Source organism: Bos indicus x Bos taurus, chromosome 6 (genome assembly GCF_003369695.1).
Source record: "Bos indicus x Bos taurus breed Angus x Brahman F1 hybrid chromosome 6, Bos_hybrid_MaternalHap_v2.0, whole genome shotgun sequence".
Taxonomy (NCBI): domain Eukaryota; kingdom Metazoa; phylum Chordata; class Mammalia; order Artiodactyla; family Bovidae; genus Bos; species Bos indicus x Bos taurus.
In genome coordinates this window covers 30,589,851-30,607,034 of record NC_040081.1, presented here as the reverse complement: position 1 = coordinate 30,607,034, position 17,184 = coordinate 30,589,851, and the positions used below count along the sequence as shown (strand labels likewise).

Below are 17,184 nucleotides of genomic sequence, written 5' to 3'. Positions count from 1 at the left end.
CCTTGTTGCTTTTAATATTTTATCTTGCTCTTTAATTTTTGTCATTTTGATTACTGTGTGTCTCGGTCTGTTCCTCCTTGGGTTTATCCTGCTTGGGATTCTCTGTGCTTCCTAGACTTGGTTGACTATTTCCTTTACCATCTTAGGGAAGTTTTCAGCTATTATCTTTTCAAATATTTCCTTAGGTCCTTTCTCCCTCTCTTCTCTTTCTGGAAACCCTGGAGAAGGCAATGGCACCCCACTCGAGTACTCTTGCCTGGAAAATCCTATGGATGGAGGAACCTGAAAGGCTTGCAGTCCATGGGGTCGCTGAGGGTCAGACACAATTGAGCGGCTTCACCTTCACTTTTCACTTTCATGCATTGAAGAAGGAAATGGCAACCCACTCCAGCGTTCTTGCCTGGAGAATCCCAGGGACAGGGGAGCCTGGTGGGCTGCTGTCTGTGGGGTCGTACAGAGTCAGATACGACTGAAGTGACTTAGAAGCAGCAGCAGCAGAGGTCTCTTAGGCTGTCTTCATTCTTTTTCATTCTTTTTTTCTATATTCTGTTCTGCAACAGTGACTTCCACCATTCTGTCTTCCAGGTCACTTACCCATTCTTCTGCCTCAGTTATTTTGCTATTGCTTCCTTCTAGTGTATTGTTCATCTTTATTCTTTAGTTCTTCTGGGTCTTTGGTAAATATTTCTTGCATCTTCTCCATTCTTTTTCTGAGATCCTGGATCATCTTCACTATCATTATTCTGAATTCTTTTTCTGGAAAGTTGGCCTGTCCCCATTTCATTTAGTTGTTTTTCAGGGGGTTTTATCTAGTCCTTTCATCTGGGATATAACCCTCTGCTTTTTCATTCAGGTTAACTTTCTATGATGTGGTTTTTGTTCTAGTGCTGCAGGATTGTGGTTCTTCTTGCTTCTGTTTGCCTTCTGGTGCATGAGGCTGAGGCTTGTGTAAGATTCCTGATGGGAGGGACTGGGCATGGGAAAAACTGGGACTTACTGTGGTGGGCAGTAAAACTTTAATCCCATTATCTGCTGATGTGTGGGGTTGTGCTTCCTCCCTGTTAGTTATTTAGCCTGAGACGACTCAGCCCTGGGGTCTGTGGGCTTTATGGTAGGGTTAATGGCAACCTTCAAGAGGGCTTATCCTAAGGGGCACCTTCCAGGACTGCTACTGCCAGTGCCTTTGTCCCTGCGGCCATCCGTTGCCAACCCATGCTTCCACAGGAGACCTTCCAACAGTAGCAGGTAGGTCTAGTTCAGTCTCCTGTGGAATCACTGCTCCTTGTGCCTGAATCTTGATACTCTCAAGATTTTGTTTGTGCCCTCCAAGAGCGAAGTCTGTTACCCCCAGTCCTGTGGAAGTCCTATAATCAAATCCTGCTGGCCTTCAAAGTCAGAATTCCTGGGGATTCCCAGTCCCTTTACCAGATCCCCAGGTTGGGAAGCCTGACATGGGACTCAGAACCCTCACAATAGTGGGAGAACTTCTTTGGTATTATTGTCCTCCAGATTGTGGGTTACTCACCTGGTGAATATGGGATTTGATTTTATTGTGCTTGTGCCCCCTCCTTCTATCTCCTTGCAGCTTCTTTGTCTTTGGTCTGGGGTATCTTTTTTTGGTGGGCTCCAGCATCCTCCTTTTAATAGTTGTTCAACAACCAGTTGCAATCTTGGTGCTCTTGCAGGAGGAGATGAACATGTGTCATTCTACTCTACTCTCTTGAACCAATCTAATGTATATTTTTTGATGGTGAGCGTTGCATATCCAGTAAAAGCTCTTAGTAATTCAGTACCTATAAGAGAGTAAAGTGAAAGTCACTTAGTCATGTCTGACTCTTTGCAACCCCTGGAGTATATAGTTAATGGAATTCTCCAGGCCAGAATACTGGAGTGGGTAGCCTTTGCCTTCTCTAAGGGATCTTCCCAACCCAGGTATCAAACCCAGGTCTCCCGCATTGCAGGTGGATTCTTTACCAGCTGAGCCACAAGGGAAACCCATAAGAAAGCCCAGCTTTTTTTCCTACCTTATTAATGAAGCATATTGAATGTGAATTTTAAAATTATGTCCTCACCATCTATTTTGTATTATAATCTGTATATAATAAGTAGGGTTTCCCTGGTAGCTCAGCTGCTAAAGAATCTGCATGCAATCCAGGAGGCCCTGGTTTGATTTCTGGGTTGGGAAGTTCCCCTGGAAAAGGGATAGGCTACCCACTCCAGTATTCTTGGGCTTCCCTGGTGGCTCAGATGGGAAAGAATCTGCCTGCAGTGTGAGAGGCCTGGATTCGATTCCTGGATTGGGAAGATCAGAGGAGAAGATTAAAGAAAAGATGAATATATAATCAGTTCAAGAAACTCTAGTGCTCCTACTGCTCACTAATAGAATTTTTACCACCTGCCACCCCCGCTGCCCCCAAACAAACAGTAAGACTAGTTTGAAAAGCTTGTTCTTCACTTTGAATAAGGAAGCTTTTTAAAGAAAAGAGGACAATCCAAATCATTTTGTCATAGCCCTTTTCAAAAAGCTGGACAGTGTTGAACTGTTAAAATTATATGCATTCAGTTCAGTCACTCATTGTATCCGACTTTTTGTGACCCCGTGAGCCACAGCACACCAGGCCTCCTTGTCCATCACCAAGAGTTTGCTCAAACTCACGTCCATTGAGTCGGTGATGCCATCTAACCACCTAATCCTCTTTCGTCCCCTTCTCCTCCCACCGTCAATCTTTCCCAGCATCAGGATCTTTTCAAATGAGTCAGCTCTTCGTATCAGGTGGCCAAAATACTGAAGTTTCAGCTTCAACATCAGTCCTTCCAATGAACACTCAGGACTGATCTCCTTTAGTATGGACTGGTTGATCTCCTTGCAGCCCAAGGGACTCTCAAGAGTCTTCTCCAACACCACAGTTCAAAAGCATCAATTCTTCGGCCCTCAGCTTTCTTTATAGTACAACTCTCATATCTGTACATGACTACTGGAAAAACCATAGCCTTGACTAGATGGACCTTTGTTGACAAAGTAATGTCTCTGCTTCTTAATATGCTGTCTAGGTTGATCATAACTTTCCTTCCAGTGAGTAAGTCTTTTAATTTCATGGCTGCAGTCACCATCTGCTGTGATTTTGGAGCCCTAAAAAATAAAAGCCACTGTTTCTACTGATGATTCCCATCTATTTGCCATGAAGTGATGGGACCGGATGCCATTATCTTAGTTTTCTGAATGTTGAGCTTTAAGCATTAAGTTTAGGTTAAATTTATGATGCAATGAAGATCTACATTTTTAGTTTTGTTTGTGGTTTGTGATATAGCAGGACCACTGTGTAAAAGCAGAGTCCATAGTACCTTTAATACTTAGTTGATAAGAATTAGACTATCATTTTATTATTTTACATAATTATCAGAATTTGTGTCTTCATACAAATGGCAGTAAACATAGCTGAAAAAAAAATTTTTTTTTCAAAGTGATTTTTCACCCCATACATTCAACATTTATAAAATTGTTCTGTTTGAACAGTTTTGTGATTTGCTTTTCGGTAATGTTGCTAGGGATTTGATTTAGGTCATACCTGAATGGTCTAGTGGTTTTCCCTACTTTCTTCAATTTAAGTCTGAATTTGGCAATAAGGAGTTCATGATCTGAGCCAGTCAGCTCTTGGTCTTGTTTTTGTTGACTGTATAGAGCTTCTCCATCTTTGGCTGCAAAGAATATAATCAGTCTGATTTTGGTGTTGACCATCTGGTGATGTCCATGTGTACAGTCTTCTCTTGTGTTGTTGGAAGAGGGTGTTTGCTATGACCAGTGCATTTTCTTGGCAAAACTTTATTAGTCTTTGCCCTGCTTCATTCCGTATTCCAAGGCCAAATTTGCCTGTCACTTCAGGTGTTTCTTGACTTCCTACTTTTGCATTCCAGTCCCCTATAATGAAAAGGACATCTTTTTCGGGGTGTTAGTTTTAAAAGGTCTTGTAGGTCTTCATAGAACCGTTCAACTTCAGCTTTTTCAGCGTTACTGGTTGGGACATAGACTTGGATTACTGTGATATTGAATGGTTTGCTTTGGAAACGAACAGAGATCATTCTGTCGTTTTTGAGATTGCGTCCAAGTACTGCATTTTGGACCCTTTTGTCAACCATGATTGCTACTCCATTTCTTCTGAGGGATTCCTGCCCACGGAAGTAGATATAATGGTCATCTGAGTTAAATACACCCATTCTAGTCCATTTTAGTTTGCTAATTCCTAGAATGTTGATGATCATTCTTGCCATCTCTTGTTTGACCACTTCCAATTTGCCTTGATTCATGGACCTGACATTCCAGGTTCCTATGCAACATTGCTCTTTACAGCATCGGACCTTGCTTCTATCACCAGTCACATCCACAACTGGGTATTGTTTTTGCTTTGGCTCCATCCCTTCATTCTTTCTGGAGTTATTTCTCCACTGACCTCCAGTAGCATATTGGGCACCTAGTGACCTGGGGAGTTCCTCTTTCAGTATCCTATCATTTTGCCTTTTCATACTGTTCATGGGGTTCTCAAGGCAAGAATACTGAAGTGATTTGCCACTCCCTTTTCCAGTGGACCACATTGTGTCGGACCTCTCCACAGTCACATTAAACTGTGGAAAATTCTGAAAGAGATGGGAATACCAGACCACCTGACCTGACTCTTGAGAAACCTATATGCAGGTCAGGAAGCAACAGTTAGAACTGGACATGAAACAACAGACTGGTTCCAAATCATTAAAGGAGTACATCAAGGCTGTATATTATCACCCTGTTTATTTAACTTATATGCAGAGTACATCATGAGAAACGCTGGGCTGGAAGAAACACAAGCTGGAATCAAGATTGCCAGGAGAAATATCAATAACCTCAGATATGCAGATGACACCACCCTTATGGCAGAAAGTGAAGAGGAACTCAAAAGCCTCTTGATGAAAGTCAAAGAGGAGAGTGAAAAAGTTGGCTTAAAGCTCAACATTCAGAAAACGAAGATCATGGCATCTGGTCTCATCACTTCATGGGAACTAGATGGGGAAACAGTGGAAACCATGTCAGACTTTATTTTTTGGGGCTCGAAAATCACTGCACATGGTGACTACAGCCATGAAATTAAAAGACCCTTACTCCTTGGAAGAAAAGTTATGATCAACCTAGATAGCATATTGAAAAGCAGAGACATTACTTTGCCAACACAGGTCCATCTAGTAAAGACTCTGGGTTTTCCACTGGTCATGTATAGATGTGAGTTGGACTGTGAAGAAAGCTGAGTGCCTTGAAGAATTGATGCTTTTGAACTGTGGTGTTGGAGAAGACTCTTGAGAGTCCCTTGGACTGCAGGGAGATCCAACCAGTCCATTCTGAAGGAGATCAGCCCTGGGATTTCTTTGGAAGGAATGATGCTAAAGCTGAAACTCCAGTACTTTGGCCACCTCATGTGAAGAGTTGACTCATTGGAAAAGACTCTGATGCTGGGAGGGGTTGGGGGCAGGAGGAGAAGGGGACGACAGAGGATGAGATGGCTGGATGGCATCACTGACTCGATGGACGTAAGTCTGAGTGAACTCCGGGAGTTGGTGATGGACAGGGAGGCCTGGTGTGCTGCAATTCATGGGGTCGCAAAGAGTCGGACACGACTGACCAACTGAACTGAATGTTGCTGGGACTTCGTTGCAGGAAGAAAAATGTTTTTTGTGTCCTCTAAGAGATTGGTTATGTAAGCCTTGGTTAATGTTATTTACAAATATGACTCAGGAGCCTTATGATAGTGATTGGTATCATTTTATGACAGTTAATTGCAGGAAGGTCAAGAATTTTAGCTTACCAGGATTTAGACTCTGGGTTTTGGATTTTAGGTCTGATACTTTCCCTTTTATGACTTTGGACAAGTTGCTTCCTCTGCATCTAGTTTATCTATAAAATGATGATATAATGTCCCCTTGGGGTTATTGTAAGTATTGAAAATGTGTTTCACTTCTGGAATTGATACTGAATAGTGGCTAATGGTAGCTATTGTTTTTTAAATTGGTACTTTTGAATTAAAATTCATGTGATCATTCCTTTTTAAAATGTATCACTAATTGGCCCTCATATCTATGGATTCTCATCTACAGATCAGGTACAATGGAAATATTCAGAAAGAAAAGTTCCAGGAAGTTCTAAATAGCAAAACAAATCTGCCACATACACACTGCAACTATTTGTGTAACTTTCACATGTGTATCTACAACTCTTTACATAGAATTTACACGAATCAGGTATTAAAAGTAATACAGCTGTGTGCATATGTTATATGAAATTACAGGACCATTTTATTTAAGGGACTTGAACGTTCCCCCATTTTGGGAGTGGGCAGTAAAGTCCTGGAACCAGTCTCCCTAAACCTCCCAGATACTGCAGGACAACTGTATTCACTAAACCAAGACACTTTAATATGAATTCCTTAAATCAGGAATTCCTCCTCCTGTATATAAGGGAGAATAATTTTGAACCTCAGCCCTTGGAGAGAGGAGACCACAATAGAATATTTTACTCACCTGCTTTGGATAAACAAATGATGCTGACTTTATTAGTGCTGCTGCTGCTGCTGCTAAGTCGCTTCAGTTGTGTCCGACTCTGTGCGACCCCATGGATGGCAGGCCGCCAGACTCCCCCGTCCCTGGGATTCTGCAGGCACGAACATTGGAGCGGGTTGCCATTGCCTTCTCCAGCCTTTATTAGTGAGGGCTGCCATAACAAAATAACACAGACTGAGTGCCATAAAGAGCAGACTGATTTTCTCCCATATCTAGAGGCTAGAAGTCTAAGATCCAGGTGTCGGTAGGGTTGGTGTCTTGTGAAGGCCTTTCTCTTCAGCCTCCTCCCTGTGTGCCCACGCTGCCTTTCCCCCATGCACATGTATCCTTGGTTCCTCTCTCTCATAGGTTACTAACCTAACTGACTCATTTGAAGTTGGTCACTTCTATGAAGGACCTGTCTCCAAATATGTTACATCTTGAGGTCATGGAGGTTGGAACTTTAGCATAGGAATTTTGGAGGGGACATAATTTGGCCTGTAACACCAATATTTGCATAAGAGCTAATGTATGTTGGATATTGACAGTGTGCCAATTTTCCAAATTAAATTTTATGTGCACATTAACCCTGTGATTATTAGCATCTCTTTTTTATAGAGGACACTGAGACTTAGATTAAGTAACTTGGCTGAGAGATGGGATTGAAATTCAAGTCTTTTGGGCTCTAGTGTCCATGTTGTCTTAGGTACGAACTGAGTACTAGGAAACAAAAGCACAGAGATAAGAGGGTTGAAATATACAAACCGCTGTTTTGCAGTGTCCACTAAGGTCTTGCTAGTAAGTAACCTCTGAAGTGGAAAATCATTTAATGCCAGCCCTGGTTGACTATTAATTTTTTCTTTAAAAATTAGGAGGAGTTTTGGTTTAAGATGGAAACGTGAATGAAGCTAAAGAATTTTGGCACATGATTGTGCTAAGACAGATTTGCACAAACAAAATTTGTCTTATTTTCAGGTTGCTCAAAATGCCTTTCTGCTTTTTGTCTTTTGCAGAAGATTCTAGTGTTCCAGAAACTCCAGAAAATGACAGAAAAGCAAGTATATCGTATTTCAAGAATCAAAGAGGGATTCAATACATTGATTTGTCTTCTGATAGTGAAGATGTTGTTTCCCCAAATTGCTCCAGTACAGTTCAAGAGAAAAAATTCAACAAAGACACGGTGATTATAGTGTAAGCAACTTAATAGGTTCATTATATTTGCATGTATAACACCCCCCCTTTTTTTTTTAGAAAAAGTTAACTTATGTTGAAAATTTTTGATGATTTCCACCCCACTTTTTTCCTTTTCCTGACTGCATCATGGTCATTTTTTCCTAACATAGAGCTGTAAACACATAAGTGTGTGTGTATGTACATGTTTATGTGTATGTGTGTGAGATTGATTCTGGACTGATTTTCTCTATTATTATTTTTTTGACCTCACAAGTTGGCTTGCGGGTTCTTAGTTTCTGAACCAGGGATTGAGCCCAGGACACAGCAGTAAAAGCACTGAATCCTAACTAATGGACCACCAGGAAATCCCTCGGTTCTGATTTTCAGAAAAAAAGTTCAGTTAGAGTAAATATTTAATCTTTTCATTCTCCATAGATAGGGAATTTATTTTAACAAGTACCTTCGATCATTTGTAACTACTTCCTGATTTGTTCTTGAGTCCGATTGACATTTTTGGACATTTTGGGGACACATTCAGTGAGCTAGTACAGAGCTTGTATGATAGATAGAAATGTAGTAAGTAAATAAAAAATGCAATATGCCAAATAATAAATCTGATGGGCAAAGGGAGGGGGGAGAGGGGATACAGGATTTGGGGCCAGGGTTAAGGGCCAAGGGTAAAGTACATGGTTGGAAAAGACTTTATTAAGAAGATGTTGCTTGAGCAGAGATGTGAATGTGCTGGGAGGGGCATTAGGAATATCCTGCTTAGTGACCTTTAGTGGTGTTATGCCTGTTTAGGGAAAAGGAGTGGGTCCCATCATCATGGTCCCATCATCAACAGTGACAGACTTTATCTTGGGGGGCTCCAAAATCACTGCATATGGTGACTGCAGCCATGAAATTAAAAGACACTTGCTTCTTGGAAGAAAAGCTATGACCAACCTAGACAGCATATTAAAAAACAGAGACATTGCTTCCCCAACAAAGGTCCATCTAGTCAAAGCTATGGTTTTTCCAGTAGTCATGTATGGATGTGAGAATTGGACTATAAAGAAAGCTGAGGGCCAAAGAATTGATGCTTCTCAACTGTGGTGTTGGAGAAGACTCTTGAGAGTCCCTTGGGCTGCAAGGAGATCCAACCAGTCCATCCTAAAGGAGATCAGTCTTGGATGTTCATTGGAAGGACTGATGTGGAAGCTGAAACTCCAGTACTTTGGCTACCTGATGTGAAGAACTGACTCATTTGAAAAGACCCTGATGCTGGGAAAGATTGAGGGTGGGAGGAGAAGGGGATGACAGAAGATGGGATGGTTGGATGACTTCACTGACTCAATGATCATGAGTTTGAGTAGACTCCAGGAGTTGGTGATGGACAGGGAGGCCGGCATGCTGCAGACCATAGGGTTGCAAAGAGTTGGACACAACTGAGCGACTGAACTAAACTGACTGACTAGGGCTAATGCTAGAAAGTGAAGGACCTAAGGTCACAAGGTGAGGAGTAGAATAGGGAAAGGACTTTATCTAGTTAATAAGCCCATAGGCTATTTGGCTTTTATTCTGAATGAGAATAAAAGGAGCTAAAGGAGCATACTGAGCAGAGGAGTAAAATGACCTGATTAATATGTTTAAAAGTCTTTAAGGGTATAGGGAAGTGGTAGTAGAATCATGAATACTTTTGTAATAACTAAGGCAAAAAAAAAGGATGGAAGCTTAGACCATTCTCGTACCTATGGATGTGAATGAGAAGTAGTTAGATTCTGGATATACTCTTAAGGTAGAGCAGAGAGGCTTTATTGATGGATTGCAAATGGAATGGCAGAGAAGGGAGTATGGATGACCCTAAGATAATTTGACCTGGGCAACTGGAAGGATGGAGTTAACAGTAACTGGGATAAGGAGTACTCTCTTGAGTGTGATAGAGAACAGCGTTAGAAGGAAAGATTGGCAATTAAGTCTTGGACATGCTGTGTTTGAGAAGACTCTTGGACATCTAAGTGGACGTGTCAGGTAGGCAATTTAGATTTGTAACATTAGGTTCTGGAGAAAGGTCTAGGTTCCACATGTATATTTAGGTGTTGTCAGGATGAAAACTGCAGTGTTAGTTGCTCAGTTATGTCTGACTCTTTGCAACCCAATGAACTATAGCCCGCCAGGCTCCTGTGTCCTTGAAATTCTCCAGGCAAGAATACCAGAGTGAGTTACCATTCCTTTCTCCAGGGGATCTTCCCGACCCAGGGATGGAACCTGGGTCTCCTGCATTGCAGGCCCTTGATATTAAAAGATACACGATTAGATAAAATCACTAAGAGACACGGTAGTATAGCTGGAATACAGACAATGCCTTGATTGAAGGACTTAGGCCAGGGGAACTCTTGATTTTAGGAACGGAGCGACATGAGAAGAAACTGGTAGAAGATTCTAAGAAGGAGCAGTCATTGAGGTAAAACTCAAAAAGTTGTGTGATGAGAGGCTAAGTGAGGAAAGTGATGCAAGAGATCAAGACTGTCCTCTGCTAAGATGAGGACTTTCTCTTAAAATGAATTTCCTCTTGTACATAAGCTTAGGTGAACATGCCTTTGTCTTGAATTTTACTCTGAAATAAAAAATAGTGATGATCCTATGTGGCAGATCCTGAGGAAAATTGATACATTAGCACTCCAAATTTTACTTTTTATTTTGAAAAGAATTTAAATTTACAGAAAAGTTACAAGAAAAACCAGTTTCCACAAGCTTTTTAAAAAGATTCATCCTTTGTTAACATTTTCCCACGTTGCTTGTCACCTTCATATAATAATAGAATTATTGTATTTTTATTTATTTTTTTATGCCTGCACTGGACTTTCTCTAGTTACAGTGAGTGGGGACTACTCCAGTTGTAGTGCTCAGGCTGCTCATTGCATTGATTTCTCTTGTTGCAAAACATGGGCTCTGGGTACTCAGGCTTCAGTGGTTGCAGCTCACAGGCTATAGAGCACGGGCTCAGTAGTTGTGGTGCATGAGCTTAGCTGTCCTACATTACATGGGATCTTCCTGGACCAAGGATCAAACTTGTTTCCCCTTAAAATATAAATTGATGTACTCATTCCTCCACTAAGAATGTCTTGTAATGAAAAAAAATAATTAGCTGAACGAAGCTTTGTGCTTAGTAATGTAGTTGTTTTTCCCTCTGATTTAAGTTCCTTATCTTTTGATGGACAGATTACAAACAGTTTGATTTCAAGGACAGGTGGTTAGTCCATGAATCATATTTTGAGTAGTACTCTATAATAAAATTTTCTCTGGCATCATGCATTGGGTTTAGTTCATCATGTGTCTTTGGTTTAATCTGAAATTATCTCAGCCTTTTTTTTGGTTCCCATGATTTTCGTTACTTGTGAAGGTAATAAACCAGGTTTTTTAGGATGTCCCTCACTTTCTACATGGCTTCCCTGTGGCTCAGACAGGAAAGAATCTGCCTGCAATGCGAGAGACCCAGTTTCGATTCCTGGGTCAGGAAGATACCCTGAAGAAGGGAATGGCACCCCACTCCAGTATTCTTGTCATGGACAGAGGAGCCTGGCAGACTACTGTCCATGGGGTTGCAAAGAGTCAAACATGACTGAGTGACTGACACTTTGATTTTTTCAATTTCTACACCCCTAATGCACCCAAGAATTGATGCTTTTGAAGTGGGGTGTTGGAGAAGACTCTTGAGAGTCCCTTGGACTGCAAGAAGATCAAACCAGTCAATCCTAAAGGAAATGAGTCCTGAATATGCATTGGAAAGACTTATGCTGAAGCTGAAACTCCGGTACTTAGGCCACCTGATGTGAAGAACTGATTCATTGGAAGAGACCCTGATGCTGGGAAAGATCGAAGGCAGGAGGAGAAAGGGATGACACAGGATGAGATGGTTGGATGGCATCACTGACTTGATGAACATCACTTTGAGTAAGCTCCAGGAGTTGTTGATGGACAGGGAAGCCTGGTGTGCTGCAGTCCATGGGGTTACAAAGAGTCAGAAATGACTGAGCAACTAAACTGACTGATACCATAGATTAGTTTATCAATTTTTCAACAATGCATAAGAAAGTTTACCCTTCTCTCCGTAGAGTTTTGTTTATTCTCTTTTGTTCTCTCCTAATTGATGGGCTTAAGTTGAATTCTCAAGCCTGAAATTAGAATTTGCCATTTCTTCAAGTAGCACCTTTTTAAAGGAATGGCATTTGGCAATCTGGGAGTGAAGTGTGTTCTTTCTTTGCTGTTAGGTGAAACGGGATTGTCATTGCCCTTTCAGCAAGAATGGGCTAGGATATGAGAGAGAATGTTGTGGGGTTTTTGTTATTGTTGCTTTTAAAATCGTAAGTTTGTGATAATATATTTTATTCTGACCTAATACTGTAAGACTCTTCCTTGCCTCTCCTCTGTATTTCCTTCTCTGATAGTGAGAACTCTGCTTCCACCAGTATCATTATATTTGCTAATCTGTTCAGTCACCCAGTATACGTATAATAGTTTCAGAATTGCTGTTGTCATACTGCTTGACTGTAAAGCCCACTAAGAGTTTAAGATTTGTTCATAAGTTTTATGTTGTCTTTAGGTGAAGGTGTATGGTTACAGTACTTAGATTATTTATTGAAAATTTTCTTTGTTATTCACTTCAAGTGTAGTTCAGTATGTTAATTTTTGTTTGTATTCCTTTTAGGGTTTTTTTTCCATTGTCCCTTTTAAAAAAATTTTTTACCTTCAAATATTTAAAATATTGACATGGTTCCAAAAATCAAAACTCTACATAGAATGTGCTTAGAGAATAATTAAAGTAGGAAATGGCAACCCACTCCAATATCCTTGCCTGGAAAATCCCATGGACAGAGGAGCCTGGCAGGCTGCAGTCCGTGGGGTTGCAAAGAGTTGGACATGACTGAGCATCTAAGCACAGAGAAGTAGTAACTTCCTGTCCCTTCTCTACCAGCCTCTTCCTCCTCCCACCTCAGAACTAACCAGTTAGTTTTTTGTCATACTTTGTTTCTCTTTCATGTGTCTTTTTTCTTCTTTGCTACACAGAAGTTAGCACTCTATCTTGTGCTGTCTATGAATAAATAATGTGTATGTATAGATGTATGTGTACATTTATTCTTTGTTTTATTAACTTCAGTTCAGTCTCTCAGTCATGTCCGACTGTGATCCCATGGACTGCAGCACGCCGGGCTTCCCTGTCCACCAACTCCTGGACCTTGCTCAAACTCATGTCCATTGAGTCGGTGATGCCATCCAACCATCTCATCCTCTGTCATACATGATATATATCCTGGAAATCATGTCAGCTCATAAAAATCTTTATTGTTTTTCACAACACTGTTTTCCATAGTTACAATCAGTTACAATCAATGCATGGGCCTTTTTAATTATCAGGGTTTCTTAACCTTGACACTGCTGACACTTTGCGCCAGGTAGTTCTTTGTTCTGAGGGGCTGCTATGTATGTTGTAGAATGTTTAACAGAATCCCTGACCTCTACCAGTTAAATGCCAGTAGCACCTCGCTAGGCAAGACAATCAAAAATGTCTCCAGCCACTGTCACATGTCCTCTAAGGGAAATTGCCTCCCTTTTGAGAACCACAGATAGAGATAATTTTATTTCTTAGGTATGGTCTTGCTCCCTGTCTCCTGTACAGTGTTGCTAACCTCCGTCCATAGTTCATCAGTCATTCTGTCTATCTAGTCCCTTAAATCTATTTCTCACTTCCACTGTATAATCATAAGAGATGTGATTTAGGTTATACCTGAATGATCTAGTGGTTGTCCCTAGTTTATTCAATTTAAGTCTAATTTGGCAATAAGGAGTTCATGATCTGAGCCACAGTCAGCTCCCAGTCTTGCTTTTGCTGACTGTATAAAACTTCTCCATCTTTGGCTGCAAAGGGTATAATCAACCTGATTTCAGTGTTGACCATCTGGTGATGTCCATGTGTAGAGTCTTCTCTTGTGTTGTTGGAAGAAGGTGTTTGCTATGACTAGTACATTCTCGGCAAAACTCTGTTAGCCTTTGACCTGCTTCATCCTGTACTCCAAGGCCAGATTTACCTGGTGTTACTCCAGATATTTCTTGACTTCCTACTTTTGCATAATGAAAAGGACATGTTTTTGGGGTGTTAGTTCTAAAAGGTCTCGAAGGTCTTCATAGAACCATTTAACTTTAGCTTCTTCACCATTATTGGTCAGGGCACAGACTTGGATTGCTATGATATTGAATGGTTTACCTTGGAAATGAACAGAGATCATTCTGTTGTTTTTGAGATTGCATCCAAGTACTGCATTGCAGACTCGTTGACTATGATGGCTACTCCATTTCTTCTAAGGGATTCTTGCCCACAGTAGTAGATATAATGGTCATCTGAGTTATTCACCCAACAGTCCATTTTAGTTCGCTGATTCCTAAAATGTCAGTATTCACTTTTGTCATCTCCTGTTTGACCACTTCCAATTTGCTGTGATTCATGAACCTAACATTCCAGGTTCCTATGCAGTATTGCTCTTTACAGCATCGGACCTTGCTTCCATCACCAGTTAGATCCACAACTGGGTGTTCTTTTTGCTTTGGCTCCGTCTCTTCATTCTTTCTGGAGTTATTTCTCCACTGATATCTAGCAGCATGTTGGGCACCTACCAACCTGGGGAGTTCATCTTTTAGTGTCCTATCTTTTTGCCTTTTCATACTGTTCATGGGGTTCTCAAGGCAAGAATACTGAAGTGGTTTGCCATTCCCTTCTCCTGTGGACCACATTTTATCAGAACTTTCTGCCATGACCCATCCGTCTTGGGTGGCCCTGCGTGGTATGGCTCATGGTTTCATTGAGTTAGACAAGGCTGTGGTCCATGTGATTAGATTGGTTAGTTTTCTGTGATTATGGTTTTCAGTCTGTCTGCCTTCTGGAGAAGGATAAGAGGCTTATGGAAGCTTCCTGAAAATGGGTCTTTTTCTGATGGGTGGGGCCATGTTCAGTAAATCTTTAATGCAATTTTCTGTTCATGGGTGGACCTATGGGATTTAAGGGACTAGATCTGATAGACATAGTGCCTGATGAACTACAGACGGAGGTTCCTGACTTTGTACAGGAGACTGGGTTCAAGACCATCCCCAAGAAAAACAAATGCAAAAAAGTAAAATGGCTGTCTGAGGAGGCCTGTAAAAGAAGAGAAGTGAAAAACAAAGAGGAAAGGAAAGATATACCCATTTGAATGCAGAATTCCAGAGAACAGTAAGGAGGGATAAGAAAGGCTTCCTTGGTGATCAGTGCAAAGAAATATAGGAACAATAGAATGGGAAAGACTAGAGATCTCTTCAAGAAAATTAGAGATACCAAGGGAACATTTCATGCAAAGATGTGCTCAATGAAGGACAGAAATGGTATGGACCTAACAGAACCAGAAGATATTAAGAAGAGGTGGCAACAATACACAAAAGACATGTACAAAAAAGATCTTCACAGCCCAGATAATGACGATGGTGTGATCACTCATCTAGAGCCAGACGTTCTGGAATGTAAAGTCAAGTGGGCCTTAGGAAGCATCACTATGAACAAAGCTAGTGGCGGTGATGGAATTCCAGTTGAGCTATTTCATATCCTAAAAGGTGATGCTGTGAAAGTGCTGCACTCAATATGTCAGCAAATTTGGAAAACTCAGCAGTGGCTCACTGCTACAGGACTGGAAAAGGTCAGTTTTCATTCCAATCCCAAAGAAAGGCAATGCCAAAGAATGCGCAAACTACCACACAGTTGTACTCATCTCACACGCTAGTAAAGAAATGCTCAAAATTCTCCAAGCCAGGCTTCAGAAATACATGAACTATGAAATTCCAGACGTTCAGGCTGGTTTTAGAAAATACAGAGGAACCAGAGGTCAAATTGCCAACATCTGCTGGATCATCGAAAATGCAAGAGAGTTCCAAAAAAAATCTATTTCTGCTTTATTGACTATGTCAAACCTTTTGACTGTGTGAATCATAATAAACTAGAAAATTCTGAAAGAGATGGGAATACCAGACCACCTGACCTGCCTCTTGAGAAATCTGTATGCAGGTCAAGAAGCAACAGTTAAAACTGGATATGAAACAATGGACTGGTTCCAAATTGGGAAAGGAGTACGTCAAGGCTGTATATTGTCACCCTGCTTATTTAAATTATATGCAGAGTACATAATGAGAAATGCTAGGCTGGATGAAGCACAAGCTGGAATCAAGATTGCCGGGAGAAATATCAATAACCTCAGATATGCAGATAACACCACCCTTATGGCAGAAAGCAAAAAACTAAAGAGCCTCTTGATAAAAATGAAAGAGGAGAGTGGAAAAGTTGGCTTAAAGCTCAACATTCAGAAAACTAAGATCATGGCATCCAGTCCCATCACTTAATGGCAAATAGATGCAGAAACAGTGGCAGACTTTATTTTGGGGGGCTCCAAAATCACTGCAGATGGTGACTGCAGCCATGAAATTAAAAGATGCTTACTCCTTGGGGAAAAAGTTATGACCAACCTAGACAGCATACTAAAAGGCAGACATTACTTTGCCAACAAAGGTCCATCTAGTCAAGGCTGTGGTTTTTCCAGGAGTCATATGTGGATGTAAGAGTTGGGGTATAAAGAATGATGAGTGCCAAAGAATTGATGCTTTTGAATTGTGATAATGAAGAAGACTCTTTGAGATTCTTTTGCAATTAAAGGAGATCCAACCAGTCTGTCCTAAAGGAAATCAGTCGTAAATATTCTTTGGAAGGACTGATGTTCAAGCTGAAACTTCAATACTTTGGCCACCTGATGCAAAGAGCTGACCTATTTGAAAAGAGCCTGATGCTGGGAAAGATTTAAGGTGGGAGGAGAAGGGGAAGACAAAGCATGAGGTGGCTGGATGGCATCACCGATCAATGGACATGTGTTTATGTAAACTCTGGGAGTTGGTGATGGACAGGGATGCCTGGCGTGCTGCGGTTCTTGGGGTCGCAAAAAGTTGGATACAATTGAGAGACTGAACTGAACTGATAGAGATAGTAGAAACTCTGACAATTGGTGGAAGTATCTCAGGAAACATAATAGATAACAAGGAGCTGAAGGTAGAATCCTAGGTAATCAGTCAGTTCAGTCGCTTAGTCGGATCTTTGCGACCCCATGAACTGCAGCATGCCAGGCCTCCCTGTCCATCAGCAACTGCTGGAGTCTACCCAAACCCAAGTCCATTGAGTCGGTGGTGCCATCCCACCATCTCATCCTCTGTCGTCCCCTTCTTCTCATGCCCTCAATCTTTCCCAGCATCAGAGTCTTTGCTAATGAGTCAGCTCTTCCCATCAGGTGGTCAAAGTGTTGGAGTTTCAGCTTCAACCATTAGTCCTTCCAATGAACACCCAGGACTGATCTCCTTTAGGATGGACTGGTTGGATCTCCTTGTAGTCCAAGGGACTTTCAAGAGTCTTCTCCAACA

At 41.2% G+C, this 17,184-nt stretch overlaps 1 protein-coding gene across 3 annotated transcripts in view; it reads left to right on the top strand.

The window, feature by feature from the left end:
* The window catches only part of SMARCAD1 (SWI/SNF-related, matrix-associated actin-dependent regulator of chromatin, subfamily a, containing DEAD/H box 1), a 90,720-nt gene that overhangs the window by 18,145 nt on the left and 55,391 nt on the right, over positions 1 to 17,184 (top strand). For all 3 annotated transcript variants that reach the window (XM_027544054.1, XM_027544057.1, XM_027544056.1), the window contains exon 3: positions 7,569 to 7,746. In XM_027544054.1, coding sequence (XP_027399855.1) covers positions 7,569 to 7,746 — 178 coding nt within the window. The remainder of the gene's footprint in view (positions 1 to 7,568; positions 7,747 to 17,184) is intronic.